Source organism: Mytilus trossulus, chromosome 9 (genome assembly GCF_036588685.1).
Source record: "Mytilus trossulus isolate FHL-02 chromosome 9, PNRI_Mtr1.1.1.hap1, whole genome shotgun sequence".
Taxonomy (NCBI): Eukaryota; Metazoa; Mollusca; class Bivalvia; order Mytilida; family Mytilidae; genus Mytilus; species Mytilus trossulus.
In genome coordinates this window covers 24,229,255-24,250,059 of record NC_086381.1, presented here as the reverse complement: position 1 = coordinate 24,250,059, position 20,805 = coordinate 24,229,255, and the positions used below count along the sequence as shown (strand labels likewise).

At 31.4% G+C, this 20,805-nt stretch overlaps 2 protein-coding genes across 3 annotated transcripts in view; both read right to left on the bottom strand.

Annotated features, from left to right (window-relative positions):
• The window catches only part of LOC134685355 (RAD51-associated protein 1-like), a 205,371-nt gene that overhangs the window by 173,216 nt on the left and 11,350 nt on the right, over positions 1-20,805 (bottom strand). The gene's annotated exons all lie outside the window — the stretch shown is intronic.
• Positions 10,682-20,761, bottom strand: LOC134685354 (Na(+)/H(+) exchange regulatory cofactor NHE-RF2-like). Its single transcript, XM_063545047.1, has 5 exons — positions 20,257-20,761; positions 18,566-19,096; positions 15,190-15,606; positions 14,254-14,294; positions 10,682-12,055 (listed from the first exon to the last, which is right to left on the bottom strand). The coding sequence occupies exons 1-5, from the start codon at positions 20,642-20,644 to the stop codon at positions 11,837-11,839; spliced, it is 1,596 nt and encodes a 531-aa protein (XP_063401117.1). The 5' UTR covers positions 20,645-20,761; the 3' UTR covers positions 10,682-11,836.

The following is a 20,805-nucleotide window of genomic DNA, read 5'->3' as shown; positions in this document are numbered from 1 at the left end:
TTCCCTTTCATGAATTTGACCTACCGAATTAGACTATTTACCGGATTTGTAATCACATAAGCAACACGACGGGTGCCGCATGTGGAGCAGGATCTGCTTACCCTTCCGGAGCACCTGAGATCACCCCTAGTTTTTGGTGGGGTTCGTGTTGTTTATTCTTTAGTTTTCCATGTTGTGTCATGTGTACTATTGTTTTTCTGTTTGTCTTTTTCATTTTTAGCCATGGCGTTGTCAGTTTGTTTTAGATTTACGAGTTTGACTGTCCCTTTGGTGTCTTTCGTCCCTCTTTTACAAAAAAGTAAACACCAACATGCAGAGAAACGGACTGTTAGATAACAACTGCCACATTCCTGATTTATTTCATGAAATTTTTAAGAAAAACAGGTGTTTTATGGCCTGCAAACCTACCGCTCATATGGCAAGGTTAAAAATACCGATCAAATGTTAACACTACGCAAGAATACTCAGCACAGAAAAATACATGAATGATAATACAATATGTTTTAACTGTTAGTACCTGTAGTGCTGCTCGTCGCATGTCCAAATCTAGTTGAAACTCTTGCGGATGTCCCACTTTAAAAAAAGTTGACGTAGGTACAACAATTAAAAAATGTTCCACGAGGATCTGACAATTCATAATGTCGTTAAACCTTTCGTTGGAATGACTATTACTGCACCGCTAGGAACCTTGGTTCAAAAGCATCCTTTTAAGCAGCGAAAGGAAACGCACACTTTGATTATCGTATGAATTCATAAATCAAGGACTGATGCTTTATAAAACGGAATAACAATAGGAAAGCTTATATCTCCTTTGTCGTAAAGTTAAGTTCCGAACCTAACCTGTGTTTGTCAATTTCTAGATATGATTCAAAATAGCAAACCATATGATGAAACTTAAAGTTTAGGATAGTGAAATTTCTTCTTTTGTACTATCGAAAAGACTCTTGTGTGAATTCAGCAATTAGAAAAAACACCATTGGCTCCAATATAAATACAAACTGTTAAAAAGCACGTCCTCTAAACGCAAGATATTTAGTGTTCGGAAAATATCAACCATCCCGATGTCAGTTTCAAACAACCTCTAGAGTAAATTATTTTAGAATAACTATCTATAAAGAAAAGATTGGTTTGTGGAGAAAACAGATGTTAATAAATAGGAAAAAAGATTCGTAAAGCATTTGACCAACGCATTGTAGTAAGAACACTTCTATATTAAGTATATCATATCCAGTAGAGTGAACGAGGATTTAGCTCTTAGTGTTTTGTTTAATATCTAAAGAAAAGATAAAGAAGTCTGTGGTCGTCTATTTTTTCCATGGAATTTTTATATATATAGGTTTCCATCTGAATTGAAAATACCTGTTTCCTTAACCAAGCATCATACGCAATGTGATTTACCAAAAACAAACTTTTATTAAGCAGTTTATACAATGTGATTTACAAACAAAAAACATTGTCGTATGCAGGGAAACAACATATTTGAATTTGAGGTAGGACAGGTGTTTAGTAACATTTTGATATTTAGAGATAGATTAAAAATGAGATGACAAAGATCCTTTAACTTTGTCCTTTGTTCTGGTTAATATCAAACACCATCCAACCAGGTGCATTTGGGTTGAGTTCATGTTTCCTCAGCTGAACCCATTATTTTTAAAGATGCTAATTCGTGCATTCCTTTTATCAAATCATTTCACAGAACAGTCATATTTACAACGTTTAGGTCACCGATAATAACTTTGTATTTTGAAAAGTAACCAGTAGGCTGATTTGAATTAAAGAATGCTTTCTCATTGTTCCATGATTCATTGTTGGGATTTGGTTCAAATGTTTTGCCCTTTTTGTTTTTATCATCTCTCATTTTTTTATATCGATTTTTTTTTAAATTTTAAAATACGTTGATCATCACTTAGTAGACATTATTTGTCAAAAAGCCCATCTGGTGCAGTAAAATTGGTACTATTAATGTAATTAGACTTAAAAATCGTCATTATTTCGAGCCTGCATCACATGTATATTGGTAAAACATATTAGTCGCAGTAAGTGTAGTATACATGAGAGATAACAGAAATCGAATAATCCTTGAATTAGGGAAGTATAAAACCAGGTTAAATCCACCATTTTCTACATTTGAAAATGCCTGTACCAATTCAGGAATATGACAGTTGTTGTCTATTATTTTGATGTGTTTTATCATTTAATTTTGCCATTCCATTAGTGACTTTCCGTTTTGAATTTTTCTCGGAGTTCAGTATTTTTGTGATTTTTCTTTTGATTGAACTGATTTATGAGGAAGTACTTAGACTACATTGATGATGCCAAAGTCTTCGTTGGCAATGGAAAGATTCTAAAAGAATCGTTTCTTCTTTGCAATATTTCAAATGTCAACCAGTCTGACAAGACGGTGACGGGTAATATTCGGGAGGATAGTTGTAAGTTTGTATTAATTAAAAAAGGTTTTTTGATAGAGGTTCGAATCAAGGATTGAAGTTTCGAAAGCGGTATTGGATAAAGCATTTTTTCAACGACTTCTTCGTCAAGGGTCATTTTTAGTAACATCATTACAAGTATGCGATTTAAAATGACTATGACAATATGATGTGAGTTAATATTGTATAACAAAAAGTACATGATGCTATAGAGTGTGTATGTAATATACTGGGAAGAGTTTGTGTGCCATCTTAACGCGGTGAATTTGCGTGCCATGATACTTAATAAAATGAGCATCTGTTGCTGAAACAAATGTGTATGATTTTATAGTGAGATAAATGTGTACGATTTTATAGTGAGACAAATGTGTTTGATTTTATAGTGAGATAAATGTGCATAATTTTATAGTGAGTTAAATGTGCATGATTTTATAGTGAGATAAATGTGTATGATTTTATAGTGAGATAAATGTGTATGATTTTATAGTGAGATAATTGGTATGATTTTATAGTGAGATAAATGTGTATGATTTTATAGTGAGATAAATGTGTATGATTTTATAGTGAGATAATTGTTATGATTTTATAGTGAGATAAATGTGTATGATTTTATAGTGAGATAAATGTGTATGATTTTATAGTGAGATAAATGTGTATGATTTTATATTGAGATAAATGTGTATGATTTATAGTGAGATAAATGTGTATGATTTTATAGTGAGATAAATGTGTATGATTTTATAGTGAGATAATTGGTATGATTTTATAGTGAGATAAATGTGTATGATTTTATAGTGAGATAAATGTGTATGATTTTATAGTGAGATAAATGTGAATGATACGATACTAACATAGATGTTCATGGCATGATACAAGTATAAATCTGTTTTACATGATATTTAATTATTTGAAAAGATACTCAAGACACACAAGTGTGTATGATAAGATACTGAGGTCAAAGTGTACTACATGATCAAGATGTAATGGTGTTCATAATGCTGAGGTATAACTCATGAAATATGTAAGGCATTAAAATTAATAATAATGATGTAAATGTGTATGATATGACAATAAGTTTAAGTTAGTCGTGTGACGGACAGTTCGTTGTTCTGTTGTGCTGTCCTATGTTGTTTTACATTCGTTGTTATTCTATGGTTAGTATGTCGAAATTTACTATTGTTTTATTAATTTGTGTATTTCTCTGTCCTGCATGTTCTTGAATTTATTTGAACTGTATTCCTGTCATTTTAATGGTATATTTAACATTGCAAGAAAAGCGCAATGTTTGGCTAGCCACAAACCCAGGTTCAACCCAACACTATTCTAAAAATGTCCTGTACCAAGTCAGGAAAATGGCAGTTATTATATCATAGTTCGTTTCTGTGTGTGTGGTGTATCGTTGTTTGTTTTTGTTCACCTCAGTGTTTCTGTTGTTTCATTGTTTCCTCTTGTAGTTGATGTGTTTCCCTTGGTTTTAGTTTGTAACCCGGATTTGTTTTCTCTCTATCAATTTATGACCTTTGAACAGTTGTATACTACTGTTGCCGTTATTTATAATTATATGCTATTATAAGGTAAATGAGTATATGAGTCTGAGTAAATATGTATGGTATGGAACCAATGTATTTGACATGACACTGACATAATTGTGTAAGACATGATAAATATCATGTAAATGTTTAATTATGTATGACACTGGGATAAATGTGCATGATACGATGCTATCGTAATTGTGATGAACATAAGGCTTATGTACATGTTTTAGAAATGGTATAGAGGTATAACGTGCAAAATGATGGTCAGGTATATTTATAATGGTGATCATTTTGTGTATGGCAATGTTCTAAGGTAAAAGAGTATTACACGAAACTTTGTGAATTTCTACAAATGTTAGTGAAGTAAATGTGTCATGATATACAAGAGTAAATGTGTTGATATAATACTAAATGAGTATGAAATGATACTGGCTAAATGAGTATAACATCATACTGAGGTAATGTGAATGACATTATACTGAGGTAATGTGAATGAAATTATACTGAGGTAATGTGTATGACATTATATTGAGGTAAATGTGTATGACATTATAATGACGTAATGTTTATGACATTATGCTGAGGTGATGTGAATGACATTATACTGAGGTAATGTGTTTGACATTATAATGACGTAATGTGTATGATATGACACTGAGATAAATGTGCATGACATTATAATGACGTTATGTGTAAGATATGACACTGAGATAAATGTGTATGACATTATAATGACGTATTGTGTATGATATGACACTGAGATAAATGCGTATGACATTATACTGTGGTAATGTGAATGACATTATACTGAGGTAATGTGTATGACATTATAATGACGTAATGTGTATGATATGACACTGAGATAAATGTGCATGACATTATAATGACGTTATGTGTAAGATATGACACTGAGATAAATGTGTATGACATTATACTGAGGTAATGTGTCTAAAATCATACGACATGCCATTGAGATAAATGTGTAATGCTAAGGTTAACGTGTATGACAGAAAATTAGGGCCTTTTTGTTTTCAATTATAATTACATAGAGAATAATAGCGTAGGTAAGTCATATTTCTACATTGATTTCAGCTTTAGAACAAAATAATAGCGTATTCCAGTCTTCAGTGTCAAGATACCAAGACAATCTTGACTTTCAATCTGGTTTATTATTTTAATTTGACGATCCTGGTTAATAATGCGGAAGTTATCACAATCTATATTTTAATTTAAAAATAATGCTTCAAGCTTACAACAAAATTGTTTCAGAAATGTTCATATGTGTTATGTTTTTATTGTTTAATGCGTATCCCATACGCAATAAGACTGTCAGTTCATTATAAGGATTAATAAACTTCAAACCCCAACAGACCTGCCTGTAGCATTAGTTTTTGCGTCAGCAGCTAATGGTTGACGAAGGTCTATTTCAATAACGATAAGAAATTGAGATAGCGATTAGATAGTGTAAAATTTCTGTTGCTCATTTACTTGGTGACTGTCGTAAATAATAACATGACGTATACTCTTGGTATTTAGTTATCTCTGGCATTTATGTCTCTATTGGGACATTTTGTGTATTGTACAACCTAACACTAGCGTTAACAGTGTCATTAATTCTGACAAGACTTCCTCGACAAATTACTTTAATTGCTGAGTTATTGAACAAATTGTGTAATTATGTTGTTTGTCTAGTCAATTCAGTAGATCATAAAGCCATGATAACCGACAAATCACCCATAAAATATGTGACGTGATTTCAATCTTGAATAGTTTTTGTTTGTTTACTTCTTATTGTATTTAAACATGTATACATTTGCACGTGTCATATCAAATACTACAGAAACATCTCCATCCGACAACATATCGTGTAATTTGGTGCTCTATTTATAATTTTGGTCAAAACACAAAATGTTGAAAAAAGAACCATTCAATATATATATACATGTATTAATATTTTCGTGACCAGATCAAGTGCAACACATTAATCTTTAGAAACTTTGGGTCCGACGGAAAGTAAAATATGGCTCCAAAAACCCAAAGGAGTTGGATTAGTCCAAATTTCAGATACATAGGTTCATTTGAAGATCCTTATGTGGTGTTGTTACAATTAATTTAAGGCACAATTACTACACAAGTAAGCCGCCTACCAAACCAATACCAACCACAACAACAGTGGTACCAATCGAAAATGCATGGAGAATTTTAGAGGTGGAATAAGTGTTTTAGAATCCCAATTGGTTATTTAGATCTTGAGTTTATTTCGTAGAACAGATGAAGTAGTTTAACGTATACAAGTATATTTTGTTATTTTATTGAATTGGTACGTTATTTACAGACAAAAAGTCTAGGATGGGGTGAAGTTACCAATGGCAAACAAAAGGATAAATTGATTAAAATTTCATAGATCTTAAATTACCAGTGACCCAATTGAAAGCAATCTTAACAATTGGGTTCTTTTTAAAAAAAATCAGATACAAGGAAGTATTTAAACTCTCGAAATCTGATACCAAGTGGGATAGTATCATTTTGTGACCTCACTGCCAGAACTTGTTGTTTCATTTAGGCTGGTACTCTCCAACAATGAAAGAAAGGGTAGTTTATGCAGGCTCCTCTGTAAAGTTTTTGTGTCGCTATGACGAATGCATTTAATATAAAAGTATTAAAACCATTCACGAGACCACCACATTAAATCCTTCCAACATAGATTACAAACAGGACACTACAGTGCCTACAGAATTGCTCCACTATTTCATAATTATTCATCACAGTTTTTACCATCGAATCAGGGATTAAAAATTTCTAGAGAATTCCCTATACAAGTATTATGAATACATTGAGGATTCTATTTATTTCATTGCTCAAAATCTAATTTTAAGGTATTCACACTTTTGTTTTGCATAGTCATCTTTCTCTTGTCAGTGATTTTTTTCGCTAGGATCAAATGTGATCTTCTATCAATGAAAACCAGTATAATCACTGTCATACAGATTGAACAAAAGTATTCCCTAAACAGACTTCACATCAAATGGTCTGCAAATTACTGGTTAATTCCAAAGAAAAATTTCTTCAGCAATTGAAAACATTATCATTTCTAGGCTTAATATTTGTTGCACAAGTTTGATGTTTTGTCCACATAAGAATCATCAGTGGCAATAAAATGAAATCAGTTGGAAGACCAAATCCAATACAACTTTGTTCCAATGCTTCTACTCAAATATAAATGTCTAGGATTTTCCTTGTAAAAGATCTTCTAAAGCAAGGCAATTAATGTCTGTGACTTACTTGTGAATGCAATTCCAAGCAATCTAATGAAATATGGGATAACCAGTAATAATGCTTCTAATTTAGTATGTTATGCAACATGTTATTTACTGCAGGGGATACTTTTGAAAGCGTTTTTATTTTTGGTAGGGAGTCCACAAGTAAAGTAATACACATAGGATAATGTTTATTACATTTGTATTCAATTCAAGTCATAATTAAGACAAAGCATATTGTATTTGTTTTTTTTTATTCAAAGAGCATAGTAATACATGTTTTCATAAAGTATTGTTCATTTACAATCACCAATTCCATAGTTTTGCAGTTTTAACATTCAATATAAAAGTATTTACAGGTTGATTCTTTAACAATTAGTTATGATTGTGACTGTTCTTATTGCTGATTATATGAAAGCTAAATAACAAAACGTACTACCATGATTTTCAAACAAACTTTAAAAAAATGCACTATGCATTTAGAATGCCTACAATTTTTAAGGAAAACTCCTTTAATTAAGGAAATCACAACATAATAATGAACCTTTTCTTTGTGTAATTTATACTGCAAACCAAAACAATAACAATACACCTCACAGCCTATCAAATATAACATGATAATTTCTGTCTCTGGTTTTTAAATGCTGTCAATAAGACTATGTGGAAAGACAACAACTGTTTACTGCCTTTGGTTCAATAAAATGTAGGTATAAAACAATTATAAGGAATCACATATCTCATTGTGAGATGGAATGCACTATTGATAGTATCACAGAAAGTTATTATTATTATTCAAGAGATAATTTTAATCGGTGCCATATGTGAATATTGACTTTCATCAAAGATGCATATGGAGAAGAATCATTTTGTTTTAGAATTTTTACATTTGAAAGATTTCCTGTATTCATGCATCTTTTCCCTAAAAACTAATGACATTCCAATCAAAGGCACCGTTGTATTATCTAATTTTACTGCTGATCAATGTCTTTGTTTTGAAAGAATTTGATATGCATTATCAATAGTTAATTACCATGATTATCAAAATCATTTCTTGTAATAATATTATCAGAAATAAATTTCTGTAAATGCTTACACAATATACATAAGATATATATAAATATATTGTCTTGTTATTCCTCTTATTGGTGAATCATTCTTAAATCTATTGAAAGTTCAACAGATGGCAAACATTTCCATTAACTAATCAATATAGAAAATAGTTTTATAAAAAATGTAGAACTCCTCCTTGTAAGAACAACACTTGATATTATATGAAAACATTTACCAAGTCATCTTTAAAATAAAATCCTGACATCATTTTCTGATTATAACAATCATTATACAAAAGGGATATAAACACAAATATATAGAAAAGCATTAATTTGTGTAAAAATATAAACAATAAACAACTTGATCCAGGAACTTTGGTACTAATAAATATGTAAATCTGAAAACAACCTTATTTTTCATAACAGCATAAACTTGAGAAAAAAACACTGTTTATGTCTTAGATACTATTTTAAGCAAATGCCTAGTAACAGCTAAACAAAATACTGTCCCAAATGCTTGTAGTTCACCATGAAATGATTTCAATTATTGGCACGATTGCAGTGAGTCTTTGTATATTTTCAATTTAAAGGGAATAATAACAATTGAATTGCACCTAATAAGCATGTCCAACATATACACATACACACTAGTTGATCAATACACACAAGGTGAAGATATGTGAACCACACGGTCTATTTTTTTTTGGAATAAAGCAGAATCAATATAACATGTGTATATAAAAAACTCTATATCTTTAATATTATATACACTCTATAGCATAAACTGTTAATATATCTATATACAATGTATCACATTTTACTCTGGACAAATAACCTCTATACTAAAAGGCAATAAACTGGCACATCATATACCCATGAAAATGAAAGTACAGAAATGTGGTCACATGATATCATTATATCCATACAAGGAAGTGAAATACACACATGTAGAAAGAACATACATTTGTTCTCAGGATGGACATTTGATTTAAGTGGACTCCCAATGCCAGTTCAAATGATAAATTATATATTTAAATTAGTAAGCTGAAACATCAGATTAAGTGAATTATGGTCCAAATACAGACAATTTAAAAAGTATGCAAAAGTCCCCCATAATTGGATTTGCATCTTCTAAATTTTCGATGTTTGTATTGCATTTAATTTGCATAATTGGAAGAATACTAAACCATTCTTAGTAAAATTGCTGCTTAAGCAAAATCATTATTAAATATAAAAAAAACAAATTTAATACCTCTTAAATAAATATAACATTTACATGTATGGTAGCACTATTCATGTATGAATCAGTTGTTAGTTATCATATGCTCAACTGCTCATCTCAAAAGATCCTCTTTATGACAAATAACCTTCCATTAATTTTTTATTTGTCATTTATTTCAAGTTTATTTTTAAACCGAGCCATTGCAAATAATTCATGGTCCTTTGAAAATCTCTTGGTCATAGATATATAATATAGTACTTCTCAAAATGATATTTCAACTTTAGTTAGTTGGCATAATGACAGAAAAATAAAGTTCAAAACTTTCAACTTTTATTTACCCTTTAAAAAGTATTAACAGCAGTACATATGTATTACAACTCAACTCTATAAAATAATCTGATCCAACTAATTTTCTGTTCTAGCCAGTATCAGAAAAGTTCAATTTTGATGAAATCTCATTTTCTAAATTAAAATATTTAAGAGGCAATAAGCTTTTGAAGCTCCTTAAATTGATACCTTTATTGCCAGGAGAAAGATTATTACAATGTTAAGAGTTCTAACCAAAAATGAAATGTTATCTCATCCAAGCAACAGGTAAAGTAGACATTTTAATCAGTTGTTTCTATTGATTTTTCTTATCACAAATTTTAAGAGCAATAATATCTGGGTTGTAATACAAATATTTCATATCTTAATACTTTTAAGGTATGTATTGATAAAAATAATTCCACATCTAAGTAAAGTATTGATACCATATCGTCAATAATTTTAAAAACCTTCAGGGCTAAGTTTTGAACTTCATTTCTAAATGGAATCAGTCACCCAGTAAAATTGTGTGTTAGTATAGTTCTTAGGGCACATCACAAAAATTTTCAATTTTAAGGGACTTCTCTACAATACTGATAATCAAGATCATTTGTATCTGTTTTTCTGAGGTGTGGTTGAAAATGTGAACACTTGTCTGTCCCAAGTATCCTTTGAACAATGAAACATTACAAAGGCTCTTGTTTTGAAAATCAAACTGATATAGAAGAAACAGGTGCATTATTTTGGAAATGATTTCATAAAAACAAACCATTAAGCAGAGTTGATGAAAGAGAGGCTTTACTTGCAATATATTTCTTTCAATGGCATCTGGAAATTACATTTATACCATAATAATCCCATATATATGTATAAAAATATAACAGAATAAAAATATCATTTTTTATATGAACAACTGAGACAATGGTATTATCACAAAATATTTTATTTTTCCAATTATCATCTTAATAATAAGCATCTTCAAATCTTATATCATTGACCAAAATTATAAACTTCGTCAAATTTAGTGAGACTATTCCTAAACAGTAAATCTATTCTTTAACCATGTTAACTTTTACAATGATGCAAATTTATTGGATTGATTTTGTATAATTCCAACTGAAATTCAATCTTGACATTCTGAGAATTGTTTTTGAATTCAACAAATTTCAAACAAAAGTAAGTGTATCGATCAATTGAATGAAAACAGTGAGATTTGATAAACAATGCCAGATATCCTCTTGAGCAAACACAATATAACATTTAAACAATTTAGCACTAAATCAATTATTGTAAATTATAAATAAGCAAGTGATGTTAGTTTTCTATCTTGAAAAGATCAAGCATGCATTAGTTTAATGCAAGGAGATGCCATTAAATTACTTACATAAATGTAAATAGTTTATTAGTATAATATCTGACTTTATTCACAACCTCTTAATGAATTAGAAATATGTTAATCCTTAAACAATATATGTGACAGAGTAAAATTTAATACTTTGGTAACACAATTCAAAGAAGGCATTTTATTTCCTGAGTCGAACATTATAGAATTATTACAAGATTTCACATTTGATTTCAAACTATTAAGTTTTAAGAATTTTATTTTAAACAATAAAAAAAAGTTGCCAAAATATTGTGAAATGAATTGTACAATTTTTAGTAAATTTACAGATTATTCATGCCAAATCATTTGTAACATTCAGAAAATTCATTTTGTCCACAATTACATTCCCCATCATTCTAGACATCCAAGCTCCTGGTCTTGAATAATATACATGTATATGAAACATACAAGTATGGTAATGGGAATGAAGTCACAATAGCTCTACTTTGTAGAGTCAGGTTGATTATAAAATGTCAATCATACAGCACAATTTACATTCTCTCTGTAATAAATCATCTTCTAGACTATTAAATCACCTGGAACAGAACGGAATGTTTATCAGGAATGAATACTTGATTGTAACCCATCACTGACTTGCATTGGAACTCACATATATATTAATTGGATATATATTTGATTATTGTATAATTTGTTTTTTCACAGCTTATTAAATTCATCATATTTCCTTCTAAAGTCTGTGTTTTCTTTTCTAGGATCTTTCTTTTTCTTGGAAGCCACTAATTCTCTCATTTCTTTTGCTGATAATTTTGTAAAGTCGACTCCACCGTTGCTTGATGTTGGTGGTGGTCTGGATACAGGTTCCTGTTTGGGTGCTACGTAGCCTGTTTGGTATGATGAATTGGAGACAGGTGAAGCCTGGATAAAACAGAGTTAAAGCATGAACAATAATAAGAATACATTTGAGGTAACCTGACTTATAATCTTATTGAGATAAGTGTTAAAATAAAATATGGAAATGGACAATGGAAATGGTCAACATGCCAAAGAGACAGCCTGTCAAAACTCTAATTTGGCAATATGTGTACAAGTTTCAAGTTGATTGGACTTCATCAAAAACTACCTTGACAAAAAACTTTAACCTGAAGTGGGACAGATGGATGAATGAACCACAGACATGAAAAACATAATGGCCCTCTATATATAGCTACTAATGTTGGTGGAGCAAAAAAAATATTTAGTGTGATCTATTTGCCCACACTCATTGCACTGACCGTGCAAGACCCTGTAGTGATATTGTTGGCTTTTTTCAAAACTACCTCTACCCTTTTTTGTTGGGAAAATATGCGACGTTTTCATCAAATTGGGAAATTTAAAATAAACCATGAATTTGACTGAAACTTTAATTTACAGACCCATATTCAAGAGTCAAACCCTGCTTTAAAATAAGATTCCATTTTGTGAGTGATGATACATAAATAGACCCTCAGATGTACACATATAGTCATTATAGGCAAGAAAATTGTTCAAATGAGTGTTTTTCGGTGTGTATTCATGCACAATTACTGCTGAGACTGCACTGTTTGGGAAAAAAGTTGTCTTTGGGAATCATTTTAAGCCATTTTTTTTCGAATTGTGATTTTTCTCCAGGGGAAAAAGCCTTTATTCTCCACTAATTTAAGGCAAACAATATCAATGTCCCTCATGGGTAATCAAGGTAGTAAAAAAAAACTTGTTGTCTTCACTCATTGCAGATCATAAGATCTAAATGCATTGCTAACTTAGTCTTGTACTATTATGCAGGAAATATTTGCCACTGGGAGTTATGCAACCAATAAGCAATTAACCCATATAAATTTTTAATTAGCCCTTTCAAAATTGCATCTTTTACCAACTGTCATCATGGTCATACCAATGAAAATTTGAAATTAAATAGACTTTTTTTGACCATACATATATGTACATGTTCATTTGTATAATATACAGGCTGACAAATAACAAGTCTACAGGAAAGGCAAAAATCTCTTCTTAAGACTCAAGGAAAACTATCCCAAGCACATTGCTCATGATCACAAAATACATGTGAATACAAGCAAAAAATATTTTTAAAAATCTACATGTATATATATAGGTAATTCAACATAATGCTTTCATAGAGAAGATGAACTTGAGGATTGTTCAATAACAGAATTTTACATCAAAGAAAGAAAATTAAATGTTTCAGGTTTTCTTGCATCTGACAATAATTTATATGTATTATGTTACCACAAGCTCCAGGGTAAATCTAGCCAATAACCTAGTCATGTTTTATACAAATATCCGTCTTGTGACAGTGAAGTGTTGGAATTTATTAACCTTTAATAGGATATAATGAGAAATGTCAAATGAAAGGCTAAAGTACATGTACACAGATTAATACATGTTCATTACAAAATATAAATTTACAAATGTTCATCTTATCACCAATTAGTGTTTTGCCAAACTGTTTAAGTACATGCCTTCATCATTAAGAATTTATAACTACATGTATTTTGAAAATGTGTATTTAGATAAAGATTGTGAGTGGATCTCAGTGTTTTCTCCACTGCCATAAAGCACTGTGCAGGTACCCTGGTGCTATTTTGGGTGATCTTATAGTAGCATGTACAATGTATAGGCACCATGATGTTATATTTGTTGGAAAACCACTGTGCTCTGTCATGTCTGTTAATGTCCATGTTTGCTGAATTTGTAAAATCTCACTGATCATCTTTGAGTCGTTTTTCTTAATCTTATTTAATCAAAGACATTGCAACAAAACAGCATTACAATCTATCACAATGTACATTTTAGGATGACAGTCCAATAGTATGTTTACAGTTTAGGTCCTAGATGCTTATGTATTACAGTCACATAACACATGTACAAGATGTACAGTAAACATAATGTAATATACAATAGAAAAATTATGTTGTTTTTTTGTTTGACAGTTTTTAGTTGCACATTTGTATTTTTTTCGTTTCTTGCGACTACATTGTACTTCAAGTTTTGTAATTCTAATCACTCAGTCCTTAAAGGCACCACAGAAAAACCTACATGTATCGTAAACCCTGCAGGACAACATAAAAAATACTTACATTATTAGTTACATTTGAAGATGTACCATTTACTTGTGAGCCTACAAAAAACAGAAGAAAATTCAAATATAAGAAAAAAATAAAAAATTCATGACTTAGTCACTATGTTATCATATTTATCCAGTAACTTTGTATATAAAGTTAGTCTTCTGACTATAGATGCACTGAAAAAGCCTAAGTGAGATAACAAGTGTAATTCATTCTGCACACACATGTCACAGAAACCCTTAGACTAAATCTAAGTTATGATTTTTCTAATTATCCGAATTAGAAGTTGTGTTTTTGTTCTTTGATTTGAAAACTCCTTGGTGGTTGGTACATTTAGTAACTTTTTTAAAATAGGTGCTCTGAAGGTCCTCAAAGCTCTTGAACTTTCTTTATCATGTTTATTCAACCTTTTGACTTTTTATTTTTGGAGGGGGGGGGGGGGGGGTTCTCTTGTCAATTATTATGTTTACTGCAAGTATTTTTCATGTCTGAAAAGTAAGAAATGAATATAATATGCTGAACTGCAAAGAAGGGAAGGGGACAGGGTTTAACACTCACCAACAAATTTCATCCTGCCACATAATACATGTGCCTGTCCCAAGTCAGGCTGTAATTCAGTATTTGTCTTTGGTTCATGTCTGCGATATTTGATTTAAAAAAAATTTAGGCCATGAATCATTTTTAACATACTTTACTTCTGTAGCAGACTATTAGTATGGGGTTTTCTCAATGTTGAAGGCTTTAAATGTGACCTATAAATTCTTATTAATCATGTTAATTGTGCATTCATGCTTTGCATCAAAAATCTAACAACACTCAATTGCAATTTCTGTTTTAAAGATTTCTTTTGGAATCATATACATGTAGGGACATCATTATTTTTTGGCCTTAGTTAGTATTAAATGCTTTTTTTGTACCTGATGATAAGGCCAGTATACATGTACTTACTTCTCTCAGGAGTAGTAATATTTTTAACATTGGACATTCTACCATTAACATTAATTCCTTTTGCTCTGAAATAATCATCAGCTGATCTGTCCAACACTAACATTTTTGTTTGGTCTCCACCAGCTTTAATCCTTTGTATCACTTGTTGATGTGAATCATCTTCCACATTTTCCCCGTTAACTTCGATAATTCTATCTCCATCTTTTAATCCCCCGGCATCAGCTGGTGAACCAGCATCAATCTGACCAATAAACTGGCCTTTCCTGTCTCTTTCAGCGTGTAAATTAAATCCATATCCCTGAAAATCAGCCCACTTTTTGATATGACACAAACGTGGATAATAATCCGGTGATATATCTTCCTCCTGATTCCTAACATTTGTGATTTCTTCAACAGCTTGTACACCATTGCTTACACCTACAATTGAGAAGTACATTATAAAATCGTGAGTATACAATGCATTGTAAAGAGAAATATATATTGGACATCAACCCAAGACACCAAAAAGTACATCTAGAGTCAATAGGCCAATATGCAGTCTAAAAATAAACTATAACCTATATCTACTTGTTACCTACACAGTATACTTACATTTAACTACATTCAACACAAGTGATATTGCTGAATTGAGACCAGCACATGAACATGGTCATTTTTGACTACTGTTATTGACAAATTGAAAAAAATTACTGTCACTTGATTATTGAACCTTACCATGATTCATCAGAGGTCTAAAATATATATTGTGTAATACCTTTATTTTAGGAAAATTAAATAGGATTTGTCAAAACCAGAGGATTATTTTATCGTCTATTTATAGACATTGTAAATTGCTAAAAGAACTTAATCATGTGATCTAAACTCATGCCATCCTTTTATAAAGAGCTACATTTACATACATTGTAGTTTATGATTTACAGTTGTTGGTTTGTGTTCAGCAGCAAATATCACACATTTTACATGTACATTTTACATACTCAACATATTTTGTTTATTGAAGATTGAAGAGTTAACACAACTATTCTCTACAGGGTCTTGCAATTAAATTGATGTTTTAATCGATAGTAGAGGGTTATTATGTTTTCTGGTCTGTACATCTGTTTGTCTGTACGTTCGTTCCTCCGTTTGTCTGTCCTACTTCAGGTTAGAGTTTTTGGTAAAGGTAGTTCTTGATGAAGTTGAACTGCAATCAACTTCAAACTTAGTACAATGTATATACACATGTTCCCTATGATATGATCTCTTCATATTTTAATGCCATTGAATTAGAGTTTTTACCCCAATGTCACGGTCCACTAAACACTAAGAAAATGATAGTGCGAGTGGGGCATTTGTGTACTGGGGACACATTCTTATTATAAATAATATGTGTTTGTACACACAATGAACACATGTACAGCTAATGCAGGGAAGTGTGAAAAAGTCACCACAAACACTTAAAACTGACAACCACTTATAAATATCCTGTTCAAAGTTCCTTATATTAAGAGGATTAAGTAGTGAAATAAGTGGTCAATGAATAAATTGCTTGTACAAACAAACTTCTCGTAAAAATAAGTTATACCCAAATTATACCTTAAAAATGCACTTAAAATTGCATCATGACGCTCGTCAACAAATTGTTGTGCATCATCCTTCTGCACAGACAAATTTATAGTGTTTTAAAGACGGCCTGGGCCCTCCATTTGTATGAAAACTTTCATTGATTATTTAGAGAATCACTGAAGGATGTCTTGAGTGGGCCCCCTATTGAGTCTGTCACTACCCACTAAGCTCCCCTTCTGACAATTTCCAAATGCGCCACTATTATAGTTCCAGTCACAAACAATGTATCGATGATCCACACAGTTAAATGTAAGTTGGAGTATACATGTAGGTTAAAAATGCAACTAAGAGCCATCTTTCTTTAAATAACTTTTTCCTATAAATAATTTGTTGACACAGATAAATGTCTTGCCTTTATTGCCAATGAGAAAACTCAAAAGACCAAAGGATGACAACTATTCAATTTCCTAGTCTGTGCAACATGTCATTCATGTATATAATATATGCTCTGAATTTTACATGTTTATATTTATATAAATTGACCATACCAATAAATGATGATGAACCCATTTATGCATGGCACCTTATATATGCTTATTCTGTGTACATAGATATATAAGAAGATAATGTATGAGTGCCAATGAGACCACTCTCCATCCAAGTCGCAATTTGTAAAAGTTAACCATTGTATATATTATATACAATTGTACATGTACATGTAAATGCTTGTGACCTATAAATCTAAATGTTCGTGTATTCTTTAAAGACAGGTTTAAAAATTCCAGTCTTATTACAAACACCTCTATATAATTCTCCACACATAAATCCATCAAAAAAGGTGTTGTATTGCCAAACATACAGATTAAAGACATAATTATGGCTGAATTGACAGAAAGTTACCTGTTAAAGGTAAATAACTTTTCAGCCAACAGGTAAATGTTCATTTATAATTAAAATTCATTCATCCAAGTAAAAAAATGTTATTTTTCAAAACATGAACTAAATACAAATGATAAAAGCAGCATTTAAATTTAGTTTATTTTATTTATTATGTTGATAAAATTTTAATCTTGTGTAAGCTTGTTTTCAAACTTCATAACTTCTTCAACAAGGAAGAAAATAGTCGAGGTGTCTGATCAAAGAATGAGTATCAACTGAGGCATTTCTAAAACCCAAAGTATCATAAATTGGAACGCATAAGTCACTCCTTAACATTGTAATACTGTACAGAATGTATCAAAAAGTGTTCAGCAATTAAATGTTACACAGTTTTCATTTTTAATTCATAAGTTGAACATATGGGAGGGTGGGAATGCTCGTTCAGTGTCAAACAATTTTTTAAGCATCAAATGGAGTAAATGTTATTTTTATAAATATTTCAACGTCCTTTGTCGTGTGGAGTACCAGGTGCCCCATTTCAACCCTTATATGTATTTTTATATTGTATCTGGTACATTGCAAAGGCATTTACTTTTGAAAGCCAGAAAAAAAACATGATTACCATACACTGATTGAGTGATTGTGCATATATGTCATTCCCTAGACCCCTACATGTACATTGTTTAAACTGACAAAGTAAATGTGTATACTGTACCTCATTGAAATTGTATCACTTACATTTTTCTAACTTACATTTATGTACATGTACCAAAAGTTTTATGTAAATTTTATTATTTATCCCATTTATCTTAGCCATATTATGCAAATTAAGATATTCATCATTTAAACAAATGACTTTAAATTACATTTTGTACATCATTAAAATCAAATATACTTTGAAGGAATGCTAGCAATGGAAATCAGCTCTTAGAGATTTGTTTACTAGGCTTACCTCTAGGCTGATTAAACAGCTGTTTAACAATGGACATGTTAGAAGACACTGTAATCCCTTTAGATTTGTAGTGGTCATCCCCTTCTCTGTCCAGGACTAACATCGTTGTGATGTCACCACCAGCTTTTATTCTGGCTATCACCTGCTGATGTGTTTCATTTTCTATATTTGCTCCATTAACTTCAAGGATCCTATCACCCTCTCTAAGCCCTGCTTCTTCAGATGGAGAATCATCATCAATTTTGCCAATGAACTGTCCAACACGGTCACGTTCTGCATGCAAATTGAAGCCATAACCTTGAAAATCTGGCCATTTTGTAATTTTGCAGTTACGTGGTAAATGTTCTGAATCTAATTCCTCTTCTCTTTGGACTTCTATCTCACTGGTGGCAGCAGTGATATGCTCTATCTCTGGTTCAGGCTCCTGGGGTTCTGGTTCCTGTGGCTCGGATTGGTCAGACTTCTCTGACCTTTCAGACTTTCTATCTTCCTCTCCCCCAACAGAACTTCTTGGACTTGCTTGTACATCATCTGTTACAAAAATGTTGTTTTTATCAAAGATGTATCCAATAATCAAAATGAATATATATAAGGAGATTGTGATATTTTTGCCAATAAGACAAGTATACACCAGAGACCTACATTGTAATATAAGAACAAGAACTAATACACAGTAAATTACCATTTTGATTACAAGCCATTTAAAAAGATGAAAAATGAGCCAAACCTACATTATAAGTTATGTAAATGTATATATTCAGTTATAAAAGCATTCCCTTTTTTTCTTCATCAAACCTGTCACTACATATGCATGTGTATTACCTTTCAGAATTTCTTTGGATGGTTTATCTTATAAAATATATTAGTACATGTTCTGCAATATACACTGTAGGTATTTTTATTTAATACACAAGTTGGAATTTTGTTTAACAGTATTTGTGTTCTCACAGGGTTCTATAGCACTAACGTGTAATATGTACATGTACATGTATGTCTCTGGGTACATATACAGTGTGATGGGCATTTGTTTTTTTACCTTACAACTATACATGTAACTAATTTGAGTAATATCATAGGACTGGTGCTATAGATATATATAATCACATGATAATTGGATGTATATTAAACATGTTAAATGTGGTACTATATAAACTTTGGTGAAACTGCTATAACAAGTCCTTTGGTGCTCTTTTGAAATAGTATCATTGACGGATCCAGGGGAGGGTTCCGGAGGTTGGAACCCCCTTTTTTTGGGGCCTTTCAATGCATTTGAATGGGGACATATGGGTGGACCTCCCTTTCTCCTGTGTTGGGATCCCCCCCCCCCTTTTTCAAATGGCTGGATCCGCCACTGAGTATTTATACTTCGGAGAACACTGATGTTGTACATGTAGGGAACCTAACAAATGAGTAATAATCCCTTTTATATAAAAACAGTTAAAATTTATGAGACATTTAGTGTAATTTTATTTAGCTAGTATAATGAAATAATTGCTGAATTAATATGCAATTACTTTTAGTAGGGTTCTAAAATATGTAAACATTCTTGGGTAATATAAAGAACTTTAAACATTAATTATATGTCAAAGTTTAAAACTTTATATATGTTTCTTGTAACTTGTCGCAAATCAAACATTAATAATATATACAATGTCAATAAGTAAACAAAAATAATTATCTATCTTGCTCACCTGTATTATCTTGTTCATCGGGGCGTGGTCTTATAGAAGTTAAATACACAACTTCGGGCAGATCGTTGCGAACAACCTGTTTATTTTCCTTGTAAATCCTGTCAGTCTCTGCATCGACAACTAATAACTTAACCTCCTCTCCACCAGCTTTGATACGAGTGACAACTTGTTGATGATTTTCGTTTCCAATATTAACTCCATTGACTTCAACAATACGATCACTCTCCTTTAATCCTGCCGCTTCTGAAGGGGACCCTTCGTCTACCTTTCCAATATACTGCCCTGCTTTTCCCTTTTCCGCATGTAAATTAAAACCATATCCTGGGAAAATATTGTCAGGCCACTTCGACAAATGACAAAGTCTCGGTTTATTTTCCTGATCACTCATTTTAGAACAAGTGAAACTTTACAAACTTTTGATAAAAATCTACAAATATCCCCACCTGCGAAAGTGTCAATGGGTAGGCGAGCAATATGGCGGATGACAGTAAGTCACATGACACTGAATGACCAATCAAATCGTTTTACACACTAACAGGTAAGTTCAAC

Bases quoted from the DNA above. Each gene is read 5' to 3' on its own strand.
- LOC134685354 (XM_063545047.1), bottom strand. From the start codon at position 20,644: ATGAGTGATCAGGAAAATAAACCGAGACTTTGTCATTTGTCGAAGTGG. The intron at 19,097-20,256 runs GTGAGCAAGATA...TTTTTGTAACAG, and splicing joins CGATGAACAAGATAATACAG to ATGATGTACAAGCAAGTCCA. The intron at 15,607-18,565 runs GTAAGCCTAGTA...TCTCAATTGTAG, and splicing joins GCTGTTTAATCAGCCTAGAG to GTGTAAGCAATGGTGTACAA.